At 35.1% G+C, this 26,355-nt stretch overlaps 1 protein-coding gene across 2 annotated transcripts in view; it reads left to right on the top strand.

Annotated features, from left to right (window-relative positions):
- The window catches only part of CCDC141 (coiled-coil domain containing 141), a 97,620-nt gene that overhangs the window by 58,130 nt on the left and 13,135 nt on the right, over window positions 1-26,355 (top strand). The window contains exons 11-24 of one of the 2 annotated variants that reach the window (XM_037398036.1): window positions 846-1,037; window positions 2,112-2,288; window positions 3,766-3,945; window positions 4,696-4,821; window positions 5,414-5,602; window positions 5,915-6,094; window positions 7,183-7,332; window positions 13,659-13,799; window positions 15,678-15,872; window positions 17,444-17,627; window positions 18,864-18,973; window positions 21,161-21,247; window positions 21,685-21,768; window positions 25,441-26,327. In XM_037398036.1, coding sequence (XP_037253933.1) covers window positions 846-1,037; window positions 2,112-2,288; window positions 3,766-3,945; window positions 4,696-4,821; window positions 5,414-5,602; window positions 5,915-6,094; window positions 7,183-7,332; window positions 13,659-13,799; window positions 15,678-15,872; window positions 17,444-17,627; window positions 18,864-18,973; window positions 21,161-21,247; window positions 21,685-21,768; window positions 25,441-26,327 — 2,882 coding nt within the window. Of the gene's footprint in view, window positions 1-845; window positions 1,038-2,111; window positions 2,289-3,765; window positions 3,946-4,695; window positions 4,822-5,413; window positions 5,603-5,914; window positions 6,095-7,182; window positions 7,333-13,658; window positions 13,800-15,677; window positions 15,873-17,443; window positions 17,628-18,863; window positions 18,974-21,160; window positions 21,260-21,684; window positions 21,769-25,440; window positions 26,328-26,355 lie in introns of both variants that reach the window. The other variant, XM_037398037.1, reaches the window with a different exon arrangement.

The raw sequence follows: 26,355 nt of genomic DNA, 5'->3' as shown, positions 1-26,355 counted from the left end.
GATAAGCACATAGACATAGTTATGTGAAGCTATGAACAAGACTGAATCTGAGAACCAGAATCCCAGCTGCATCATGGAAAATGTCAGTAACTCAGCTCTTGTGCAGTCAGTGTACTGTGGCTTTCTTCTGGGTCTGAGCAGTTGATGCTGTAACAGATATGACACACTATTTAATCTCTGTTCGATATCTGCAAGTATGCTGCATGCAAGAACACTGGTTTAGGTTGGAGTGCAGGACAGTCTAGCTTGATGGGTAGGGACTAGTCTGGAGCTAGGAAGCAATTACCGATTCAAAAATGAAAGCATGAATGGTACTAAAATTCATAAGGCAAAGTAGTACAAGGACAGGCCTTAAAACAATTACAGCAGTAGCCTTTTGAGAACCCAGTGTGTCTGGACTCTCACTCTGGAGTGGACATGAGAATTCATGATGGATGTTCTATGAAAATTGAGTTATATGAGAATTGAGTATCAGACAAGCAGTTAAGAGGGATTTAAACTCACGGGAATCAGTTCAGAAGGAATTGTATCAGTTCTGGCTATCAATGTTGCCATATGGAACACTTCTATTGTTTTCATTCTTTCACTGTGGTTTACTTAATCCAAATACTGAGATTCCTACCTTTTTTTTTCCATTCAGAATAGCTATTTTAATAACTACATCCATAGTTCCAGGAAAGAAATGGCTACTTTCAACATATAATATGCAGTATGAGCTGCTCTTCAACAAAGTAGTATAATTACACCTAAGAAAGAAATACTAGTGAAAATTAACAGTGTAATACCAGTATTCACAAGCCCTTTTCAGTCATTATACATATTGTTCTATGCTTGTACTCTCAAAGGAAACTTCACATGAACTGGAAGCAGCTGAAAGAATCATCAAAGATATGGAAGAGTTTGAACCTGAGCAGGCAGCAGCTTTTTCTAGCAGAACTGACTTTCTGAATGAAGAACTGAAAAAAATTGAAGAAAATATTAGTTCAAAACTAGAAGTTCTAGAAACTTATGTGGCCTTTTTAAAGTCAGCTGTGGAGGTACAGATTACTTACTTATTCTCTGACTAGACTGTGAAAATCTTACCAAGTGATAAACGTGCTTTTAGCTAACTAAGACAAATCTTGCAGATGCTGTGCCATGGAAGCACTGCAAGTCTTTGTAAGCTCCTTTCTACTTTAAAGGAGGTCTGTTCCATCAGGGCAAGAAGACCTGATCATTGAACTTGCATCAAAGTGATTAGCCTATATACAGGTTTTCTACTGATTTGAATCACCATTGCGGGAAGTATTATAATTGAATTTTTATTTTTTTTCTCCTGTGCACATGTGCATTCTCATTATATACATAATGAAAATGTTTACATTTATGTACTCTGACTCTTTAATGATTATGCTTCATGTAAATTTTAAAGTATTTCATATAATATGTTGATATAGATATGTCATATTATAATGTTGATACAGGTATTTATTGCTGTCCTGCACTGCTTCCACTGAAGTACTAATACTTCTGAAGGGGTTTAAAAATTAAATATAAACTAGCTGTAGCTGAAATCATAATCACTTCAATACCAACATAATTTTGATAGCTGTGCTAATGATGCCCAGGGCAGTTAATTTTCATTTTGATGTAATGCTTGCTTTAAGATTCTGCAACACTGTTCTGTTATATTTAGAAGGAAATTGAGGATGGAATGGAACCTATCAAGTAAAATTAGCCATAGGATTTATTTATTTGAAGACAAACTGCCAAAAATTTGGATTGTGTATACTTCTGATTATTGCAAACTTCAGTTACTTCATATTAAACAGATCACTGAAATCATGTGAAAATCATTGCATTGATATACTGGTATATAGTGTCCGTGTAATGACATGTGACAGAAATAGAACAAATTGCTGCCACCTGTCTGCTTGCCATCTGCTGGTTGACAGGTTATTTAAAACTTTTTTTATTGTTTAGTATTTATATACATTTTAGGGAGGATGATAGTTCTTAAAACCTAGAAAAACTTCAGAGACTGCTATTTAATTTTATATCTGTATACCTTCTCATTATAGTGGTTCAATTTTTTATTTGCTTTTTGATGCTTATGTTATGTCTTTCTGTAGGTGAATGATGATATTCAAAATCTGAAGGAATTCTATAAGTCAGAACCACTGCAAACAAACAGGGAAGTTGAAAATAAAATCACAATGGAGTCAGCTAATACTCAGTGGCAAAAGGCTATAAAGAAGGTTTTTTCCACCCAAAATATGGGTTGCAATTTTCTTAATTTAGTAAATATGGTGAGTATTAAACCGTATTCAGTATCTGATGTTTGCCTGTGCTGAGGTCTAATCCTACTTCTGTGATGGATGGATTGTGATTTCTCCAGTACTTGGTGTTAAAGGGACTAATGCTGCTCTATAGTTTTAAAACACAGAAGTGCTAATTTGAGTGCTAATGGCATTATAAGTAATACAAAAAGTTACGTGATTAACAATGTCAGAGCTTTTTGTAAATAATCCAGTATATTTATACAAATATCATACATGCACATACCTGTTTTGTTCATGTTGGAAAGCAGCATATATGCGAGTACAGTATTAATTTTATTTTACTTCACCAAGAGGCAGTCTTTACTAATTGAGTGTATGGAGTTTTAAAGAAATGGGTGCTAAAGCTGCTTCCTTACAGATAATCTTTCCAGGTGTCTTACATCTTGTCTTGGGTTAAGCTGCACTGCCTAGGCATCTCTATCTAATTTTCCAGCACCCCTTCAAGAGATAATAATTTGAGATGTGCAGTCATTCCCTAAGCCACTCCTTCTAAAGTGATCCCAGTTAATGTTGGCAGCATGGATGCCCAGCTATTCCTTCTGTTTTTATAGGACACACTAGGGAGCAGTTATATTAGGGTGAGAAGGAGTTGGTGTTGATAACATACAGCAGAATGCAAGATGAGCTGGAAAAATTTGCCTAAGGAGGGAAATGCTCAGGCAATTAGTGTGGACTAAGGTGGGTACTGTCACAGCTGGATGCAGCCAGGCACAGATAAGATAATCAATGCATATGTGTGAATATAAGGTTGCACTGTAGTCACTTAAAGTCTCAACATATCTTCAGGTATTATCTCTCTAAAGACCTGGAAGTGTGTTGCCCGCCATGTTTTCTGCTGCTCTCTTCCCATGATATTCTTAGGTTGTAGCTTCTAAATATCTGGAAGGTATGGATCATACAAGCAATTTATAAACACAGCCTTTCGTAAAAGAAAAGTTCTGAAGTGGGAAAAGCAGAAACAGCATTACCTAGGGCTTATATTTAAAAGAGGAAAAAATATCAAATGTTCAAGTGCTAAACACTTTTTCCCTCCTGTGCTTTGGTGCTGCTTTGCTTATCAGCACAAAAGAGTGGTCTTTTCTTCATTGGCTTCACTTTCTAGTTGCTATTACCCAAAAGGCCATTTTGGGTACTTCTGTCTATCCAGAAATTAGTTTATTTTGTATGAGTGTTAAACAGCTATCAGATGGCAATAATTCATCATTACCGACCTGTTGTAGGTTTTAAACTTTAATGTTAACCATGTCCTCAGTGAACAAATTCTGTTGATCTGTGCCCATTTCTAGAGAAAAGTATTTAAAGACAGATAAGAGTACCAGAAATTTTCAGCAAAATTACATTAGTATAGTTGGGGTTTATTAAGTTTTGTTGAGACTTTGACATTTTGAGGTTTTGATTGTATTTTATAAAAACATGTGGAAAAAAGTGTCTGTTTATTTGCCAGGTAAATGAGAGTTTAATATTAAAAATAGAAAAATCTGTACAAGTAACAGAAGATATCATTGCTGATCTGAGTAAAGAAAAGAAAGAGCTGACCAATCTTTGGGCAATCTGGAATTTTAAAATTACTCAAGTAAAACCCATCAAGCAACAGTGTCGGATATTTAAAGAACAGCTAAAAATTGTAAGTAAAATAGGAAAAAAACAACTGTGCAAACATTTCTAGATTGTTATTAGTTTGTCTGTGAGTCTCTCATCAACTATTATAGGTATCATTTAAGAGAGATGATCAGTAAGATTCTCCATAGTCTATTCTGCCATTCAGATAGTCAATAAAAGACATGAAGTGTTCTTGATCTTTCTTTGCCCTCATTCAAACACATACAAGTCCAAGTCCTTGCTTCAAATTTTAAGTTTTAATCAGGTCCATATACTATGCCAGCATTGCTTTAGTTTGTTTGTTTAAAAAAAGCACCATTTTGTTGTGACTTAGTAGTTACTGAATTAAACTGTATGCTAATTGTTGCTAAACTCAGGTCCAGCCATGTTCATAAAGAGGATTGAAACCTCCTTGGCACAGGGACAATATACAGTGTTCCTTAAAAGCAACACTAGCTAGGTTAGTAGCAGAACCAGAGATTTGTAGCTACTGTTTGTCCAGTGCACGTTACCACTAAACCATGATGTCTGTTATCACAGAAAATACACTGTCTGTATGGGTCCTCTGATCTCAGTGTCTGAATCATTTTTGCACACTGCCTTAAAAGATTTTCCTATCACTGTTGTTAGTCAAAGGGTTTGAGACAGGGAAGTTTTACTTGACAGCATTTGGGTATCTGGTTTGGGGAAGGTTCTTGTTACAGATTTAGATTTGAGTTTAAATATTTTTTATTTACCACACATAGAAACACTGAATTATTTGATTATCTTTTAGACTACCCATGGATTAGAGATTCTTCAAGAGGCACTCCAGCTTGCAGCAACAGTTGACCTTGGAAGTGACCTTTTCACTGTTTTGGAACTACAAAAAAGGCTTAATGAAATGAAACCACAGTATCAGGTGAGAAGCCAAGCTAATGAAGTGCATGGTGGATCAAAAATATTTTTTTTGTTACAATAAAGATTCACACACTCTCCCCAGAGTCTGGGGTCGCAGGGTTTTATGTTTTACATTACTTTTCCAGGAGGAAGGCTTTGTGTGTGTATGTAAGGTAAGGGAGAAGACATTCTACGTTCAGTGTCCAGAGAATGTCTTGTGCAGTGTTAGCTGCATATTGAAGTGACATGCAAGCATTGGGGTGGTAGAAGTACAAGGACAGTATCGGCTTCATGCTTTTGAGTTAGAGCTGGTCAGAGCCTGAGGTATGTCATACTGAGCTTCCTAACTCCTCTGAATATGATCTCTGAGTTTTAGCAATTCAGTCTATTTCCCTACAAGCCAGTTTGACTTGTTTTGATCCAAGACTGTTTCCAAGTGATAGTTGAGATTCATGCCTAGCAAAAAGTAAAGTTTTTGGAGAGTGTTTTGAAGAGCATGGCATTGATTTTTACCCCAAAGCAATTTACCATTGTTAGGTTGTTATTTCATCGAATGTATAGGGAAAACTTGCAGATATACTTGTGTAATTTGAGTAACTTCTGCTTTTTGCTAGCAACTCAATGCTGAGCTTGAGTACCTGATAAAATTATTAGAATTGCCAAGACAGAAAGGATTTCCTGTGAAAGAGAATTCTGAGAGAATAAGTGAGCTTATTGATTTCCATCAAGCGGTAAAGAACACAATGACAGAATATGATGAGATTTTCAACAAGACAGTCAAATTCCATCACATTAAAAAGGAAGTGAGTATAATCTTAAAATATACATGCTTCCCATTGCAGTAAAATTCTTTATTTTGGTGCCTGTTGTCTGTCATATCCCCCCCCCCCTCCCCCCAGCATTAACTTCATTAACTTGCCTGGTGATAAAAATAAAGTTTTGGATCTAAAACCACATGAATTCTGGAAAATGTAAAATTCAGATCTGAACCCAAATGTAATTACTTAAACCCACATCAACAAAGTTTAGGGTAACACATTATGAGTAAGGAAGGAATTGTAAGATTCCTTTCACATTATTTTAAACACAGTGATTTTAATGTTAATATATTCCAGCTGGAATGTTTATCAAAATCAGGAGAACTGGATATTCCTGAAATATGTGAGGACCCTGAAAATGTGCATCATGCTAAAGCCTACCTTGTGAATGCCCAGGAGAAACATGCACGTATCAGACAACTATATAAACTGCTTATTACCCACGGAGTGGATATTTTGTCTGCAGTGCAACAACCTGTGAGTAGAATTGGAATGATCTGTGAAATGAAGGACAAATAGAAAGAAGATTATTGGAGCTATCTGGCTGACTTGTAGATGTACAAATTATTACTATATGTACAAAATATTAATACTTTGAGAAAAATAAATGCAGACCTTTAAGATAGTTTTAAAAGGAAGCAAAGCATAAAATGTACAACGGTTGATCATTTTTAGATTTCAAGTTTAGCCGTTAAATTAAATGAAACATACAGGAATGATGAAACTTAATCTTCAGTAGTTACATCAAAAATTGCTTTTGCCAGGAGAAAAGAAAAATTAATCTCTTTGAAATTTTGTTTTAATTTTTTAATGGTCTGTGAACAGATTTTACTCTGGAAAACATTGAAATAGATTTAAAATAGGGAGGAAATTAATCTTAGTGTCATCTCTTGGGGTGGGGGGGGGCAGGAAGCACATGACTTTTTGTTCTCACTGTAGTATAATATAGTTCAAGGCCCTGTTGGTGATTTCTTGAATGTCACATCTATATATGACTCCTGCTACTTTGTAGTGGTTGCTTTGCATATTTATTCTCCTATAAAGAAATAATAAAGAACAAAAAGGAAATATAGTAACAGTGTTACCTTATTAGTGGATTTAACGCTAATTTGCATAGGAAGATGGGTATCATTTTAGAAAGGAATTATTTATTCAGGGCAGGATTCTTATTGGCTTGTATTCATTTACTGGGGAGAAAGCAAGACATTCCCTTATTACCTGCCTAGATTTATTCACATTGCCAGTCTGCTCTTCAGACTCCATAAACTGATTGACAGCAGAAAGGACCTAATTGTCAGGTGGTAATGGACTAGAGCAGGCCACTTCCTTTTTGCTCAGAGAAGACACCAGGTGCAAGTTGTGACTTTGACTCAAAACTGCTCCTCAGACTACTCGTGATTGAGACTGCTCTGTACTTGCTCTCATTACAGCAGAGGTTTAATAGTTTACTCTAGCCCGTTGTGATTGACTATGCATGTTCTGCCTCAAAATGATTTTAATTTTAGATTGGTTAAATCAATACATTTCCTGAATTTCATATGTTTCTTTGTCTATTCCCTGTTTAGAATTGCGTGAATGTTTCTGTAAAGAATCTGAAGCAACAACTTGCTAGGTTTGAATGTGAAAGCATTAACTGGAGCTCCAAAGCTGCTAAGTATGAGGAAGAACTGCTGCAGCATTTCCAACACTGCACCACTCAGGAAGAAGTAAATGAGGTAAATCCCAACACATTAAATGACTGTTAAAAGAGCTGTTGTGTTTGCAATATATGTTACTGTTTACCACTCCCCTAGATACTTCATATGTGTACAGAAAAGTTGATTTTCATCTCTACCAGCAACCTTGGATCGATGCAGCGGCAATGATAAACTATGGTCCATAACTCTGCAGTTCAGGATTATATCAAGTTGTTTGGCTGGCAGTTAAGTGCTTTCAATGTACCAGGAGGACTGGAAATAGAGCAGCTATATTTTCGTTGGTTTTCAGCCCTGTCAGCTTCATCTGAAATGCATGAGTCTTCAGATTTCTTTCTTATGAAACTGAAGATTCAAGCAAAAGTAGAATTTACATATATTGCAGTTGTAAGGCTATTAGAAAAACTTTCAGTCTTAATGAAAACTTTAGAACAATTTAGTACTTCATATTTTTTTGGAAACCCAAGATATGAAACTTAAAAAAAACTGCGAGAAGAAAAGGAAATGTTCTTTGGCACAAGATATTAGAATTTAGTATTATGGAACTTAGGTTAGGAAAAATTACTTAGTTAATATGATTATTAATTTAGCATCTTAGTAGGCCAAATATAAATCCACTCACAACTTAGCATGTTAGACTGGATAGATGTCTCAGCATAAAGTAGTTTTGGAAAAACATTCCATAGAATTAATTTTCTCAGTGATCCATTAAAGTAAGAGGCTGATGGCCTCTACACTTGGTGTTCTGTAGGTTGCCTTTCTGTGTGTCCATGAAATACAGAAACTGGATTCTTATCTGGAAGGATTTCACACTTATGTTCCCCATAATGTGAAACATAGATAGTGGAAACACAGGACACTGGAAGTTATTTTTTCTTATCTTTTGCTAAATAAATCCACACCTGTATAAGGAAAGACTGTATTTTTTCAAAATCACCAAAGCAGAGGTTACTGAGATTTCTGTTCCAACTATTTTTAATGAGAAAATTATTGCTTGGATTTTCTTTTCTTTTACAAAATACTTTTGTGTGTTTGTTGAAAGTATCCATTTTCACAAAAAGGTATTTTGAAATTGAAAGAACACAAATCAAATTATTTTTTTTTCAGTCTTCCTTACATTTCTAGTCCCTTGTCAGTTATGAGTGTGTTTCATGCTCTGCTCTTCTGTGCGTCGGACTCCTGTGATGTAACTTCTTGGCTGATGGTAGGAACATAAGGTGGTATAGGAGAAACCCTCTGGCAGAGGAAATCATGCTGTAGAAGAGAATGAAAGCATGAAGTACCTAAACAAGAAGTCCCATAATGCTTTGCAGTGGCATGGCAGAATCAGAATATTTGATGTTTGAACTACAGTATTCTAGGTTTTTCCTGAAAACCCCTCAAATTTGCTGAAGAAAAGGAAATGTTCACTGAGCGACCTGTATGTAAGGCTGACCATATTTAAAGATACACCGTTATATGAAATGAGGCTCTGGTTTCCATCCTTTGATATAGGGATTATATAATGAAAGCAGGAGAATGACTCCTTTCTAAGAATTATTTTTCTGTTTTTATTACTTACTAGACTTCTAGTGAGAGCAGGGAGTAGAGGGGAAAAAATAATCTTCTGTGTCTCTCAAGTTTAAATGAAAAGTGTGTCAGTGACGTGTTACTCACCATAAGCCCTATATTGCAAAATTTACTGTTTTAGTTTCTCATAGTTATTGGACACCCTCTGCAAAACAATTGCATTATATATTTTCTATTACAGTGTTAATTAGTGATTATTTTTTTTTCCATTTTAAGTTGGGATAGCCATGTTGGCTGGTTAAGTTAATACCTGTCATCACCAAACCTAATTGAATTTTGAATGTAAACTAACTGAAATATACTAATTTGGTGTGTGTGGATACCGTTTTCTTTAGATTCCTTTTCTATTAGCGGTTAGCATAGAAAATATTTCCTAAACATATACTTTTCTACTGTACCTGTATATGCATAAATCCAGTGCCTTTTTTCTTATTTTTTCTCATTAAGTATATATAACTAATTCTGTTTAGGGATCAAGAAACCAAACACTGAAGTATTTTATTTTTTATTTTTAATTACGAGTATCCTCCACTTTGATATTTTAAATTCTGTTAATTTTACCATCAGAAATCAGGCTGAGTATTGCTAGTGTCTAGCAGACCTGTCTGAAATAAAATTTATTTACCATCTACTATGTATAAGCAAACAAATACTTCATGTGCCAGCAGCAAAAAGCAGCTGTTCATAGTTGTCACAAAGTAAGCAGCCAACCAGATAATTCAGTTGTGATGTACCAGTGTACAGAGCAATCTTTAAACTCAATTGAAAATATTTGAAATTCTGCTGTAAATACTTAAATTAACTTAAATTTAATGTGGTCGATTTCAGTGTGTGAATAAAGCATGTGAGTGAGGGTTTTGGTGATTAAGACTCGCGGGTGTTTGAAAATATCGTACTTCGAGGACTCGGCTAGCTCCCTGTGTTTGTAACATACTGGTGCTTCTTTAGGAAGCAAGGAAACACATTTATAGCCAAGGATACATAGCATGAATTTTGAAAGAGTCTTGGAGGACAGAAAAGTAAAATGGATGCCTTTTGTGTGCCATCCCTAATTTAAAGTGAATTTGCAAAGGCCACAAAGAGGATTTATGCCCTCTACATCTCTGAAAGTTATAAAGGAAAACTCATAGGACTGAGATCTGTTTTTGCCAGTTTGGGCTTCCTGCTTCACTGACTAGCTTGGGTAGCAGCCTCCAAAGAGCCATAACTCCACTGCATTGTGCTGCAATCATTTGTGATAGAACTAAGTCAAACCTCAGGTAACTGTAGCTAAAGGAGTTATTATAATCAGTGGGATTATAAGTGATGAGTTATTTACATAAGATAACTTTTGCAATGGAAAAAAAAAAATTTTTAGGTGATCCCTTTAAAAATAACATTTGTGCATGTCTGCACAAAACTTTCAGCAGAAGAGTAACAGATCCTGAAGTATGTTCTCAGCTCTCCCCAGTCATCTCACTTCTTTCCTCTTCATCATTTATACACTTATGGAAAGATATGACTGAAAATGTGAATTTTAACCATAGAGGGTAATAATCTGTCTCTGTTCACAAGTCAGTAGGATGGATACTTAGCACATTTCTCACCTTGTAATTTATTTTGATTGTGGTCCCAGAATTAAAGTAATCATAATGACTTGAAGAGCACCTTTTGCTCTTCCTACTTTCTGGCTGGCTGTTTTGTAATCTTTGTCCTTTTGAAAATCTGTTTTCAATCCATGAAACTGAAACTAAAAACCTTAAATTTTTTTGTATGAATAAAAAGGGAAAGTTGTGGTTCACAACACTGAAGTGCCACCTAGAGTGGTTTACGCAGGAATGAAAGCATTTTGCTGGAACTCCACTGTTAACAAAAAGCAGCTTTATGACTTGCTTTTCCTATTTATTCTCTAGTTACTTGATAAATCGGAGCAATTGACACCTAAACATCTCTGTGCCACTATCATTCTCCACCCATGACAGGCCAACTATAGTTAGGAACAGCTGCCTGATTAATGACTATGACACAATAGACAAGTTACAAAGTTCCATTAAACTTGTGGGCTGAAGCGTATTAGGGTGTACTTTTGCTTTAGTCTCTCTCATTTACTTTTGCAATGAACAGTGGAAAACTGAGATACATTTAGATTTCTAAAAACTGGCAGCTATATATTGTCCTTGGTACAATTGCTGATGATAACAGGAGTTGTGTACGTGCACTCTGAGGGGGTGATGCGTAAGTCTGAGCTGAATCTGGTCTTTCCACTGAGCCTAAAAGAGAAGAGTGACAGCAGCTGCAGACCTTTGACACATGAGCCATCATATCTGAAACAAGGTGATCTGATTTCACATGCTGCTATGAGAAGAGTCTCTGGCCTTATAAATGATCACTAACCTATGTATGTACATAAGCCAGTGAAATAAACTAAAATAAACTCCTGTTCATCTCTTCTTTTCCACAAGATTAAATGAGCAAATAAGGCTGTTGTGTTCTGAATACACAATACTGTTCTGCTGATGTGGTTTTATTAACAGAGGGCCTTTAGATAGGTTTTATTATTCTGTGTACTTAGGTTGGATAAAGAGCTTAAACTAATTGGAGATCACAGTGCCGGTGATAGAATTCCCTTCCTTTCCATTAGACTGAGTGAACACCATCTGTCTATTCACTGCTGAAATAATGTGGCAACACCCCACTAGATGAAATGAAAATGAAAAATATATCCCTTGATGGATTAACATTAGTATGTAATAATAATAATGATGATGATTGATTGCTAACTGTTCGAGTAACAGCGGCTGCAAAATGAGCATTCATTACTTCCTGAAGTCTTTGGTAGGGGAGGGGGGGGGGGGGGGCAGATGGAAGTCTGTAGGATTTTTTTAATATAAAAAAAGCCTCAAATAGGTTAACTAAATATCAAATTGTAGATGTGACCTGAACTTGTTAACATTATTCAAGTTAGTTAAGGTTTTTCCAGTTGTGTGTCTGGAAGAACAGACCCTGAAGCATTAGGACTGGTGCATTTCTTTTATATCGGTTCCTTTAGATAAATATCATTTTACATTATTTATTTTACATTACCCTAAATGCAAAAGATTGTCAACCCAAAGGATGTGAAATTCTCAAAAAAAAACTACAAAAAATTCAGTCATTTTAATATTCTTCTATTTCAAATATTATGAATTAATTATAAATAATTTGAAAACTTGATCATGTAATTGCAATGTAATTGAAACAGTACCTTTTATAAGTTACCAAAACCATATTTTAAGCAGGTGTTTTTACTTATCTGGTTCTCATATCTGTTGCTTGAAGGCATTCCAAAGTAACTGTAATATCTAAAAGGATTTTCTGCAGTTGTAAATAAAATTGAAAATTACATACAGAGAAAAAATACTGAAAAAAATATTATACTTTATTTCTTAGTCCTTTAAAGATAATTTAACTGAGTATGTTTGATATACTTATTCACATAACATTGCTAATGCAAAGAATGACATGTAGTTTGTTAAGGTCAAACAGGTAATTGGCATTGGGGAAAATAATATAACAACCCTGTATTATAACTAGTTCCCATGGTAAATAAACACTGTTCTTTAAATTATGTTGATCATATATGACTCTTCTTTTAGATGTGTATTAAACTCAATCTGATAAATTGGCAATGCATGTAATCCATATGTGTGTAAATGAAAATGTAGCTTCCTAAAGCTTCTTCAGTGTCATTCCTATCATTCTCTAGATTTTTAAAATATTTTGTAGATTAAACATGTAGCTACCTCCCATCTAAGTAAAAAGAGTTTTACAGTATTTGTAATATATTTTAATTTAATAGTTCTTATTTCAGATGTTAGAAACCTATCTGAAAAGTCTTGAAGACACAGACGCCTCATAATCAGAGCTACTAGTTCATCTGAGTTTATATTATTATAAGAATAGTTTTCCCTAATGTTGAGGTTGCTGCACCAAGTGAGTGTTAACTGATAATAATAATCTCCCATGGTATCAAATATATGTAGCTGTAGTTAGGTGAGGCTTCTTTGGGTATCTCTTAGGCAGAATCTCTCTGCTACCATACTCATAGAATGGCTATTTGAAAGGCAGGTCCTGATTTAGTCTGCATCTTGATCCTGCAAAGAGCTAGATTCATCTTTGTATGCTGTGAATCATTGTACTAAGATGTTTGGACGAGCACAGGGTATAACGTTAAATCCCTGTGTAACTTTCTTTCAGAAGCAGGGTTTCTGAAAAAGGAGGGGAGGAAGCCCCAATAAAAAACCCAACAACCTGACATAAATGAAATGTTGTATTGTAGGGGGAAGGTACTATGAATAAATACAAATCTGCTTGCCCAAGACCATAGAAGTATTTTTTTCTGGAAACTAAGCATGGGTATACATTTAACGTGGCTACTGTTTCCACTGAATAGGCTAGCATACATGAAGGACATCTGCCGCTACTTAAAATCAGTGAAAGCTATTGGACAGGATTTTTTTCATAATGTTGTGTAAGCAAGGATCTCATCCTTTGCCCCAATCCGTTTTTTTTTGCCCCAGCCATTCTGGAGACAATACTCAGCATTCAGGAAGCAAAAGTGTTGTTTTAGCAAGATTATGAGTTTCCATTACTGGAACAAAATTTTGAGGAAATAAGGACACTTTATGAGGTGGAATAGTAGTATTAATTCCTGTATTAAATTTTCAGTGTTCAGATTGCGGTCTGTTAATCAGCTCTTCAAAAAACCTAAACTGAAGTGTGCTGGTTTCTTTTTTAGTAACAAGTATTCTTTGTTTCAGCTCAGAGAATCATTTAAGGATCTCAAAAAGAAATTCAACAATTTGAAGTTCAACTATATGAAGAAAACTGAAAAAACTCGAAATTTAAAAGTACTTAAAATACAGATTCAGCAAGTTGATACATATGCAGAGAAAATACAGGTAATACTAGAAATTTTAATCTTAGTGAAGGCTTCACTGGCTGAATTGCTGTGGCCTGTACCAAGCAGATCCGAGGAGATGCAAAGTGTATTGTGAGCTTCCATTTTTGTTACACAGCTTTATATCCTTCCCCTGTCTCAGTCACTGACTGAGACATTTTTCTTTGTTCTATTGCTTTTATTTTTCCAGTTCCTTCAGTGAAATGATCTTACCTCAATTCCTGACTTTTCTGTGTTCACTCCTTTTATCTTACATTATTTTTCTATTTAATCTTTTATTTTTCTTGTCTCTGTTCCTTCACAGTTTGTTCCCTCTTCTTAAAAAAACAAAACAAACACCCTGTCAAAACCATCAATAAATGTGCACATATTCCCTCTTGCATCCAGCTACTTTCTTGTCTTTCTCATTTTATCATGTGATCTTCAAAACCTTTTTCTGTAGCTATTGCCTGGAGTTGACCGTGCTCATTTGCACCTTAGAACCTTGCTAGCCTCCCCCATTCTTTGCATTCATCAGAAACTTTTCTGCCAAGTCCTGAAATGACCTTTTTAGTTGTCAGTCAAAACTCGCACATTTTGTTTTGCTTGCCCTGCCAGTCTCTGCCTTCATAACTTTTTTACTTGAAATTTTCAGTAGCTTCTATGATTCTATTTTTGCTGTTTCTTTTGTTGTCATTGACTGTTCCTTTTACAACCTTTTTTCCTCCCTTTTCCTGGCAATTTCATCCACAAATGCATTTTCAGATCACAGAATCATTGAGGTTGGAAGGAACATCTGGAGATCATCTAGTTGAAATTCCTTCCTTAGAGCAGGGTCAACTACAAAAGATTGCTCTGCATCATGTCCAGTTGTTTTTTGTATAGCTCCAGGGATGGAGACTCCACAACGTCTGTGGATAAGCTGTTCCATCCTCAGTAAAAGTGGGTTGTTGTTGGTTTTTTTTTTATTATTATTTGGGGTTTTTTGGGGGTTTTTTGGTTTTCTTGAACACAATTTCCTGTATTTCAGTTTGGGTCCATTGCCTCCTGTCTTTTCACCACACACTGCTGAGATCAGACTGGCTCTTTCTTTACTCCCTCTCATCATGTTTTTGTACACATTGATAAGAACCACCTTGAGCCTTCTCTTCTTCAGTGCTTTCTGTCTTATATAACACAGGCTCAGTTACTCAGTCATCTTTATGGTCCCTTGCCAGATTAGCTGTTGTATTTCCATGTATTTCTTGTACTAAAGAGCCAGAAGTGGACACAGGACTCCAGATGTAACCTTCACTAGTGCTATGTAGAAGGGAAAAATCACCTTCTTTGACCTGCTGGCAACGCTTTTCCTACCAGTGTATATTCTTACAAGCATATATGTGGACAGTTCATGAAATACTTTCCTGTTTCAAACAATCTCTTCGTTTCCAAATGAAAAATAAGGAGCTGTATTTTTGCATCACTTGTAAAACAGCTAGCACAATGAAGTCTGATCAACTGTCAAGACCAGTGTTCCCAGGATATAAAATATATACACATATGTAGTATACCATCTTATCCTAAAACTTACAGGTCATGTTTATATCAGATATCATAAAGTACCACTATTAATACCTGTTCCCCTTGGTCTTTGGGGTTATGCTAGATTGTCATTGATGTTGCTTACATCAGATTCTTAAGACAAAAAATGTAACTGAATTCCACCTTTAATAAATATAATTTACATTGATTTTAATCAGCATTGTAGAGGCCCTTTGATTTTTGAAAAAGTAACTTGTAATTTTAAAATATATGACCAAGAAATAAGTTTGTGTGGTTTTTCCCATATTTTTTACTTTCTATATCTAAAAATAGAAATATTTTTGTTGCGGTATTTAACATTGCTATATCTATTAAACAGGTTCTTAAAAAGAAGTTGGATAATTTGGAGAAGAAAGTAATTTGCTCTGAAGGAAATGAACCTAATGCTAAAGTTGAAGTCCTCTTGGGGTCAATCAGTGACTTACAGAAACAGCTGAATGACTTTAGCAGAGTTGTGGAGGATTATAAGCAAAATCTGGATCTCATGGAGCATCTGCAACAGATGATGGAAGAGGTACTAGTAAATCTGAGATCCTGTTGCTGTAATAATGATCAACAACTGGGATAGATAAAAGTGCTTATAACTGCTTCAGGCAAAATCTGACACCTCCAAAAGTAGTAGATGGGTAAACCCCTGTATTTTCTTCTATTTTTTTCTTTGCAACTTTGGGGGGAAAAACCCATGTGATGTTACCATATTCTTGCACTGCTATGCATACAACAGAGGTCTCCACCTCCGTATGACTTTTACGGTGATTCAGCTTATCTATGATTTCTACTTATGAGCTCATTTTCTCTAAGTATATCTGAGGCAATGGAGAAAGTGCCCCAAGACCCTCTTTGGTAGCTGTCAAACCACAAGAGCCAGGTTATCACAAAACTCAGTTTGTTCGTTGTCAGAAAGAGCTGTCTGTGTGGTATGTAATTCTGAAAGTGAAATGTATATATTTTTTATATATTTAAGTAGATGATGATTTAGGGTTTTTTTCTGAACTGCAGTCTAATTATTTTTGGAGGCTTTTGTAACTTTATTTTAATGTGTTTGAGGAATGCTTCACACATTGTCGTCTTGTAAAAGAAAAAGAAGTTTAGAACAGTCTTTTCCCTTTTGCCACGTTATGTTGGTGCATCTGCTGTGAAGCAAGCACATTCCTGTCATCATTGTTTATTTTTAGAAATAACACTGATCATATCTCCAAAGTGATCTAAAGGCATGAAAAATAAACTCCCTTAATGATGCATCAGAATACAAACGTTTAGTTTAAAAGATGTTTTCAGTATCCAGTGATCTGATCAATGTCATTTCCTATATTGTTAGCAAGGCAATTTGTTACCATTTGCTGTGCATTTACATTTTTAACCACCTTCCTTTATTTTGAGGGAAATAGATTATTTCCTAGAGATAAAATCTGATTGCTTAATTTTTTTACTCAGTGTGAAATATCACCTTTAACTGAAAAACTTTCTTTCATCAGATAGGCACAGTCTTAAATACTGATTTTAATGGCAGTTAAAAATGGCGGTTATTAGTTGCTTGCTGTATTGATACAATGTGGATGATAATGAGTGAACACCAGATTCTATTCTCCAATTTGAGTATTGTTAACCAAAAATGTTTATTAAGGGTAGTTCTAAAACCTACTTTTGTCAGTAGAAAGATTCCTGGCAGCTTTAGTGGTTACTGAGACCAAACCCCATGTTCGCTAGTAGACTAAATCTAAGCAACCTTACTGCCCTTGTGGAAGTATAACTGTGGCCATGTTATGAAGTTTACAAAATGAATCAGATGATATTTAAGGTGAAAAGAACTCAGAAATAAAACTTGTATTTGCAGAACCACTAACTAATAACCTCACTGTGCTTGTAGTATAAGTATGGATCTAGTGTTTAAAGAAAATTTAACAGCTGTTAATATTTGAAGCAGCATTGGTAATGAATGGATGTTTTTCAGGTTAAATTAAAATCAGAAAACGTAAGATACTTAAAATGGTGTATGCCACTGATTATGGAAAGTCTTAAGAATATTCTACAAAAGCTTGAGCTGCTGATGATAATACATTATAATGCAGTGTTTTTATTCCTCAGTGTCAATTTTGGTTTGAAGATGTGAGTGCAACAGTCATTAGAGTTGACAAGTATTCTGCAGAATGCAGAACAAGAGAAGCAATAGACTCTCTCTACAAGCAATTCAAAAAGTTTATTGAGCCTACAGTGCCTCAACAAGAAGAAAAAATTCAGCAGATTATAGACCTCGCTAAACAGTTATATGGTGAGGAGCTGTCTGGTAATGTGCTGTGGGGAAAACCCCAATAGTTTAGGACAGGAGGAAGCAGATTCCTAGATACGCTTATTTAAGAAGAAAATCCCATGAAGTTTAAAAAACTAATGTTTCAAAGTATTGACTGGAAGAAATGAAGGATTTCAGAACCAATATTAAAAAAAAATAAATACAAAAGTACTCAACGCTCTCGTACTTGGTTTTCTGTATACAGCTTGAGTTCACCTTGGAATAAAAGTATGAATGTCATTGTAATATTTATTAGCTTGGAATTAAGACTTCATGGCTTATGCTATCTCGTAACAAGCAAGCCTTTGAAGTCAAAGTATATTACAGTGATATACCTCCTGAGTGATTTTTTTTTTTTCAGTAACACTGTTAATAACTAGTGATATTTACCAACTTTCTTAAGCATTTTATTAGCCAAAAAAGTAGATTATTATGTAAATACTGCATTTAACATTGTATTGATTTGGAACATTGTTGACCAATAAGAATGAAGGTCAACAGACTTCAGGTTTTGCTTTTTTTCTTCAACTGGTAATTTTTATATACTTGTTGAAGTTATTTTATCCAAAGATATGGTAACCAGACAAACGTGCAAGTATAGTGTGTAGCCTATCAATTCAAGTATTAAATCTGAAAAAATTTCAACAGAGTCAAACTGTGCTTTGACAATCCTTTAATTTAGTGTTGAAAAGACTAGAGGGCACAGATTGGGGTTCCCCCCCCCCCTTTTTTTTTTGTAACCTTCTTGATATAAACATTCCTATCTGTAGGAAATTGGCTGACAGAATGGATTCTTGATGCCAGCTGATCACGAACACTGGGAGAAAGAAGCTGCTTTGTGTTTTTTATGTCACTACATGGGGAAAAAAGCTTCTCATCCTGACTGTTTTGTAGGAGGTATCGAAGTGCCTCATAGCTGTGTAATACAGCAACTGGTTTAGGAGACATTTTATGAGGTCGTCATTTCTGGTTAGTGATACTGCTTGAAAAGATAATTTTGTTCAAAGAGAATCTAAGCAAAAGACCTGCAGCAACTATGAGGGCTCATCTCAAGTAAGCTAGTAAGAGGTAGGAAAACATATTGCTGTGAATCACAGAACTACTTCAACAAAACAAAACACAGAAAAACATATTGTAGTATGTTGGGATTACAAAGTACATTGGTGTGCATCTGTTTGAAGCATTCTGTTCTACTTTTATGTTGTTCTAACTTTGTAGGAATTGAAGAAGGAAAGAAGTATGTTGAAAAAGCTGTATTAAAGTACAAAGAGATCATTAGTTCTATTGATCGGTTATGTAGATCTCTGAGAGAATTTAAGGAAATTAAGGTATGTTTTTTTTTAATCTGGAAAATGTATTGCATTTGTATCAATTTACCAGGCTTAGTGTCTGAATCAGAACTTTTAACTGAGGATCATCTGAAGTAGTATGAAGCGTTTCTGCATTGTTTGCTTTTCCATTACCTTAGGTAATGATTGTAATAATTGAAATGCTGCCTGTTTGTCCACTAAATGTTCCTTCTAGGTTTCTTTTTCTCAACTTTTAGAACTGTTACTGCTTTCAGGTAACCTTTAGGGAAGAATGTCACAATTTATTTGAGTATCTAGACAAATACTTTTTTTCATTCTTTTCTTCTTCCCTTGGTGCTGCAATATAGGTAACTGCTAGATCTGTGAATTGCAGAATAACATGTCAGGGCCCCCTACTAGAAAAATCATCCTCCAAACTAATGTGTGTTAAAACCAAAGTAATTTAAATTAGAAAAGCTTGTCTTATAACATTGATGATTAAGAGAACAGCAGCATTTTTAGTTTCATATTCTGATAAGCTTGTTTATGTGGAATAAAGTATAACATATCAACTGAGGAGGAATTATGGAAGACAGCTGAGGGAGCTAGATTTTTTTTTGTTCTATTCCATCCTCCCACTCTCAAAGTAATACATGATAAATCTCCCACATGCAGCAGTAGCTGATGGGTGATTCTTCTGGGAAGCTGGAAGAGTTAAGATGCTTAAATATCCTGCTCTTTTTGATGTTGAGTATTGTTTCACTTTTTTTGGATGGGGTTATGCTATAAAAACTAATGAATACTCAGAAGTGTCCATGGATACACTTAAAAGCAGTAAGAGATGCCAAAAATATGAATTCATTCCAAAAGTCATTAGGTGACTGACAAGAAGGCTTTGCCTTGAACTGTGACCATAAAGAAACTTCAATAAAAATGCCAATTGATTTTTCAAATTTCTCCTCCCAATCCATGTGTTATATAAATGCTGTTTTGTGCAGGGCAGTAACCCCAGGTTCTGTGAGAAGACAACTTAGATCCTTTGATCTTTTTTGTAGTTCAACATAGTATGGATCTTTTCAAGAGAACTGGAATTTCAAAGTAATTGTAATATTTCACTTTGACTAATTTTGCTAATTGTAAAGTTATCTTTCTTTAACAGAGTTTTTTGGAGAATGCATTTTTCATACAGAACCATGCTTAAACTATTTATTGAGTATTTTAACCTTTAATTTAGATAAATCTTTAAATGAAGTCAAAATGAATATTATAAAAAATAATTTTCTGCAATAGAGGGTATTTCTGCAACTTTTATCAAATGAAAGTATTTTTTTTATAATATGTAGTGTTCTGAGATTTTAAAACTAATATACATATTGAACATTTCTAGAATATCTCAATGGTTGTTATCTGTATCTTATGAAGAATAAAAAATTCAGCAAATTATCTACAGAAATAGGTGCCATGAGTATGGAATGCCATGATTATGAATTCAGTTTCACTTTCTGTCATTTTTAAAGCATAACAAATTAAGAGGAATTGTTGTATTGTGCTATCTTTCCTGATTTTACAGGGCTGTTGAATATGAGAAGAAAATTCTTGGATTTTTAAAATGCAAAATTAGAGGCTGCTACTTCTTCAGAAAAAATAATTGAACAGATCACACAGAATTTTTCACTTGTTTAATGCTAGAATGGAATTTCAGTAATGCAACACTCCCTTATAAGTACTTATTTAGGGCTGTAACTTTCAGCTGGACAGCTAAAGATGTGAAATACGCAAAACTGTAACTATAGAACTTTTGGCTTTCTTTGTATTGTGCCACTGTGATGTTCCTTGAAATCTGTGGATTTCTTCCATGCAATTTTAAAGAATTCATGAGGTCTTCATAAAATACAGTATGGTTGTCCAGGTTTCTGTTGTGAAAGTACTTTGTAACCAGTTGGACAGTCTTTGAGTCTAAAGCTAGAAATAAGTATTAGCCAAATTGAATGGTAAAATAGCTAAACTAAAATACAGTTAACTATATTCAGAGTGGTTATGGACTGTCCAGATGGTAGGAAAGCCAGAACAAATGCAAATTTTGCCTGATGTGTTGATGATAGGTTTTAAATAAGATTTCACTTCTTTTTTTCCTGCTGTGTTGTACAGAACATAAGTCAGTGTGTAGGTAACAATTGCTACCATATTTTGTGTATAAGCTTACTTCATTTTCTTTTCACACAGCAGAAAGATGAGTTTTCTGAAGAGTTGGTTACTGTTCAAAAAGAAGGAGGAAATGGTCAAAAAGACAAAGCAGAGGAAGAAAAGCAGCAGGTTAGTTGTTGGGTTTTTTTAAAACTAGAACTCTGTTTCTTCTGTTTACTTGCCTATTATTTTCTAAAATAATATTATTTTCATAATCTTTTACATACTTTCCTTTGGTCTTGTTGCTACACTATTCTTAATGCGGATGTCATCTTTGTGAGCATTCCTCCTTCCTCAAGGGAGAACACCTCCTGTTCTCTCCTGTATAATAAGACATAAGGGAATATAGGAAGTTATAGGAAGTAACAGAGGAGACTGCTGTTAGTATTTGCCAGAGGCCTAATATTCCTATATAACCCCTAGAGACAAGCTATGAATGTATTTGATTTTTAAGTAATAAACTATTAGAGAAGCCTCATATCTCAGAATTTGAATAAGTAACGGTAGAAATTGTGTTTCTTTGTTGAATCATTAAGGTCTTCATTGTTCTAAACGTTTTTTTTCAGGTGGCATCAGCTAAATTGCTTACAAATTCAGGAGGCATTACTGAGAAGATAAACAATACTCTGTCTCCTGCCAGCACTAAACAGGTATCTGCCGTTCGTGTTGATTTTTATGTTGATTTTTCTTTTTCTTTTTTTTTTTTTTAAATCAAATTGATAGACATTGTTGCATACTCTCAAAAGAATTTTACTCCTTAATTTGTTGGTTCTCAAAAGCAATGGATATTGTTACAGATTGGTGGACTTTGACTGTCTTCTCATTTACAGTATTGCAAAAATCCAATGCAAAACAAGCACAGAATTGCTTCAGTTTTGCAGCAGTGTGAATGACAGGAAAGCAGTCGAAAGCAGTCATGGCAAAAACATGATGAAACACAAATACAGCTGTCATCAGTTTAATATGACATCATGTCATGACACTATACATCGAACAAATAACAGAACTCAGCATCAAATAGCAGTCTTCACCCTAACCTCAGAACACTGAAGTTACATTTTAGTTTCCAAAATTTCATGCATCAGAGATCATAAATAAGTTCCAAAGTATGGATTGCATGTTGAGGACAATGCACAAAAGGAAATTAGATCATGAAAGACTGGGTATGCATTTAGAAAGATAAAATCATAGCAGACAAGCATGTTTTACTCATGGATATATAGTAAATGAATATGAAATGTTCCAAACTGTCAATGAATAAATGTAGTCCTAGAAATACAGGCAATACAAAACCAGACCTATGTTTTATGAGATTAATTCCTTTAGCTTAAGAACATTTTGAAGTCTTGGGATCCTCGATGTGAATTTAAATAATTTACTATGTGAAATATTCTGGTAAGTTGGAGTGGGTGTTAATATATTTCGGTCTTTAGAAAGGTAGCATACATTGGTAATTGATTTAGAGTTCTAAAATTTCTGTTTTGCAAGCTGGTAACATAGACCAATACTACAAGACATTAAATTCTGATGTTTTGCAGAAATTAAACTAATAGTGACATTCCCTTCAGTTCAATACAGAATGTCCTGTAATCTGCTGATGAGCCAAAATTGAGCTGAATTAATACTGTCACCTCCATTCCAAGTTAATGGGAACTTCACCATTGACTAGAAGCCCAGATTTCACTCAAAATTTTGTGACAGTTCTAAAGAGGCACTCTCAGGAGTATCACCTCACCCAGCAGATGTCCATAGCCCTATTTTCTGGTTTGCTAGACTGCAGCTTTGTCAGTCCTCATCAGACTGTGCCTCAGCTGCCAAGTGGAGAAGTCAAGGGTATGCGAAACAGCAAATATCAGATGTGAAGTATGGCAACTATGATGCCTCCACCCTTTTCATCACTCCATACTTCACTTACAGAAGTAGCAGATTCTTCTCACTAGAGTTTTTCTGTCTTCCATTTCTGCCCTTTCCAAGGAAAGAACTGGACCATCCCCAGCTCCTTGTCTAGTGGGCCAGCAGTCTCTTTAATTTTGACTGTACTGCTAGTACAAGCTACTTTTGCAGTATTAATTTGCTTCAGTAATAAATACCCTCTAAAAGTGGTCTAGACAACCTCATAGCCCATTCATCCTCATGCTGCTTTGATCCCAGGTGGCACACCAGGGCTGAAAGTCCTCGTGCTGCCCAAAGCCTGTCTGACAGCTTGCTCATTCACTGCCCACTTGTCATTCTTTTGTCCAGTATTTTCCTCAAGATCATTTTCCAGCAATATTTGAAATATGTCTGTTCAGTTCTGTGATCTCCAGATGAAGTGACTGCTACACTGACAGCTCAGCCCTGCGCTAACATCCTAGATTAGTCACTGGAGAATTCATATTTTGATGTGACCTTCCTGTAGTTGTCCAAATGTATGCCACTGTGCGTACATGTGCGTAGACTCAACAGACAGAATGAATCTGGACCATTTATTCAGACAGTAGAGACTGGATATTCAGAAACTTTGACCTCTTTTTTAAATATACTTGCTCAGAATTTAACATTTTAAAAAAATTTTCAATTTCATAATACTTAATCTGATTTGGTTTATTAAATTTGTTAGTGCATGTCAGACTAAACCAGCCAGAATTTGCTGCTGAACTGCCTGTTAAAGCTCCATTTAAGAAAGACTTGCAAATTTGATCAGGCTTAAAACTGAGAGTTCTTTAGAATCAGGCTGATAAGGTTAAAAGAGTCGTGTGACAGTCAAATTAGCAAACCCTAAAAAATACGCTGTATGAGTGTGTTGGAATTAATCCCAAAAAAATAACATTTTTTGGGGGAATAGTTTACAGTTAGTTAGAACCCCAATAAAAAATTAGAATGTGTGAAGAAAGATGTAACTCAGAATTTATTGTTTTCTGAGTAATTGGAAGGGGGAAAATTCAAACACTTCACCAAATTGGAAAGTCAATTATAATTTATTATGTTTACATCCATGATATATTCATATTGAAAGACACTTTGGGGGTCAGAGTTTATCAGGGGAAGCCTGTGGAAAACACATCTAATACCCAAACTTGAACTCATCTTACAATTGAATTGAATTAATAAAATAAACACAGTAATGTTCCAGGTTTTTTCCAGCCATTCATTCATGGATCTGGCATGAATCACATGGCTTTGAAATAACAAATGTATTAACTTGGAAAAACATCTATATTAAAACTACCATATCTACAGGAACAGAGCACATGTGAGGTTCTATTACTACTTTTTACTTTTTAGGTAATTTTGTGCACTGATTATTAGGTTATATTTAGAGCAATAAAGCAAAAAGAAAGCCAAAATGAATGTGCTGCTGTGTTTCTGTGCTGTATACTGCCACAGAGACCTGGTTTGGAAAGTAATGACATCCAGTGTATCACCCAGTTGATTTGAGTGAACAGTTTATAGGTGATAGAAAGATTGCTTAGTAATTACATATTTTTGTATAGAACTCAACAATGAGAGAAAGCATAAGAAAACATTCTGAACATTTGCTGACAGACCTGGCAAAAATTAAATAGGCTTGAATATGTCTTTACACATTTGTATAAAAAACAAGAGGCAGAGAAGCAATGATTGAATCAGATGAGGTCTTTGATGCTTTCTGATTAAAATTAATGCACTCGTGCCACATCCAGTTCTTTTTGATACATGATGAGAAGATGTTTTCTTTACTCTGAATCCAAAATAATATAAAAAAAAAAAAATTAACAATGTATTCTGTTAATGTTTTGACAAGATCTTGAAACAGCTGGCAAAAAATGAGGGAAATATAAAATGCTTGGAAAATATCTTAAAGATGTTGTTTTAATTCTGTAACTCTTGAACGTGACTGGTGACTCTCAAAGAATCAAAGTCCAGTAACCTGGCTGTTAATATATTTTTATTGCTATAAAACTGTTTCACATTTAGATGTACTTAGGCTGCCATCTCCTTCCCCTTGCAAATGCTTTTATAAACAGCACGTACAGGAAATCCACAGGTTGTTTATAGAAAAAGTACTTTTTATTGTTACTGTTACAATAAATGCTTATGTATAATAATAATACCTGCTAGAATCTATCCAAACAGTTTGAAATTCCAGTTAGCTACTGCAGAATTTTCCATGAATTATTCTTTTCCACGTATTTCCTCCTGCTTCTCAGAATACATTAAGCTTAATGAGAAGAAGTATTTCAAATATTGTTGCTAGCTTTTGCATGAAAAGGAGATGCATAGAATCATGGCTCATTCTCTCTCTTTTTTTTTTTTTTTTTTTCTTCTTCTTTCCCTTCTCTTCTTCCCCCTCCTAATTTAAGGAGAGGAATAAATTGGCTGATATTCCAATTATCTGTCCAGCTGGTGAGGATCTTGTTTCACAGGATACAGATCTGTCATCTTCAGCCAAAGAGGATAGTTTACAGACTGAATTCCTGGCAGAAGAAATACTCTCCGGAGATGAATATGAGTGTATATCACCTGATGATATCTCTTTGCCACCGCTTTCTGAGACTCCAGAATCCAACCTCATGCATTCTGAAACAGAGCTAGAAGAGCAGTGCTGTTGCAGTTCTCATAGTCTGCATGTTGGTTCCTATAGCTTGCAAATGCAGAAAACCACTAGTATTAAAAAAGTGATGGAAGTATCTGATCTCTTAACAAATTCTACTTGTGCTGGTGCTACAAATAATAGAATGGAGAGCTCATCAGATCACACTGAGAAGTTTTGTATCTCTTCGACGGATTCTGGTCCAAAAGTCAGAGCAGTATCTTCTTTGGCTTGTAGCTTACAAGGAATATCTGAAACTAGCACCGCTTCCTGCACTATAAATGCCAAACCAGTATACAGCATGATGAGTGAAGTGTGCAAAACACATTTGCAACACCTTGAACTTCATAAAAGCATGGCAGAAACACAAGAACAATTGCATGACTTGAATAACTGTACTAAAACCCAGGACAGGCTGCATGCTTTGCCTGATGCATTCTCAGGTTTCGTGTTTCAATCAGACGCCACCAGAAGCTGTCAGAAGCAGATGGTCACCCAAGAAGAGATTAAAAGTTCATCAGAAAAGAACAGCATGGCCAGCCTAACTGGACAGGCGCCTAACTTCTCCCAGTTTCTGTCTAACAAAACCGTCATGGAAGGTTCTCCAGTAACTTTGGAAGTAGAAGTAATGGGATTCCCAGAGCCTACACTGACATGGTGGGTAGCTTATAATGAGAAGTAGTAA

Source organism: Falco rusticolus, chromosome 8, assembly GCF_015220075.1.
Source record: "Falco rusticolus isolate bFalRus1 chromosome 8, bFalRus1.pri, whole genome shotgun sequence".
Lineage (NCBI taxonomy): Eukaryota > Metazoa > Chordata > Aves > Falconiformes > Falconidae > Falco > Falco rusticolus.
The sequence above is the reverse complement of the archived record's forward strand: the minus strand, read 5'-3'. Positions and strand labels throughout refer to the sequence as shown.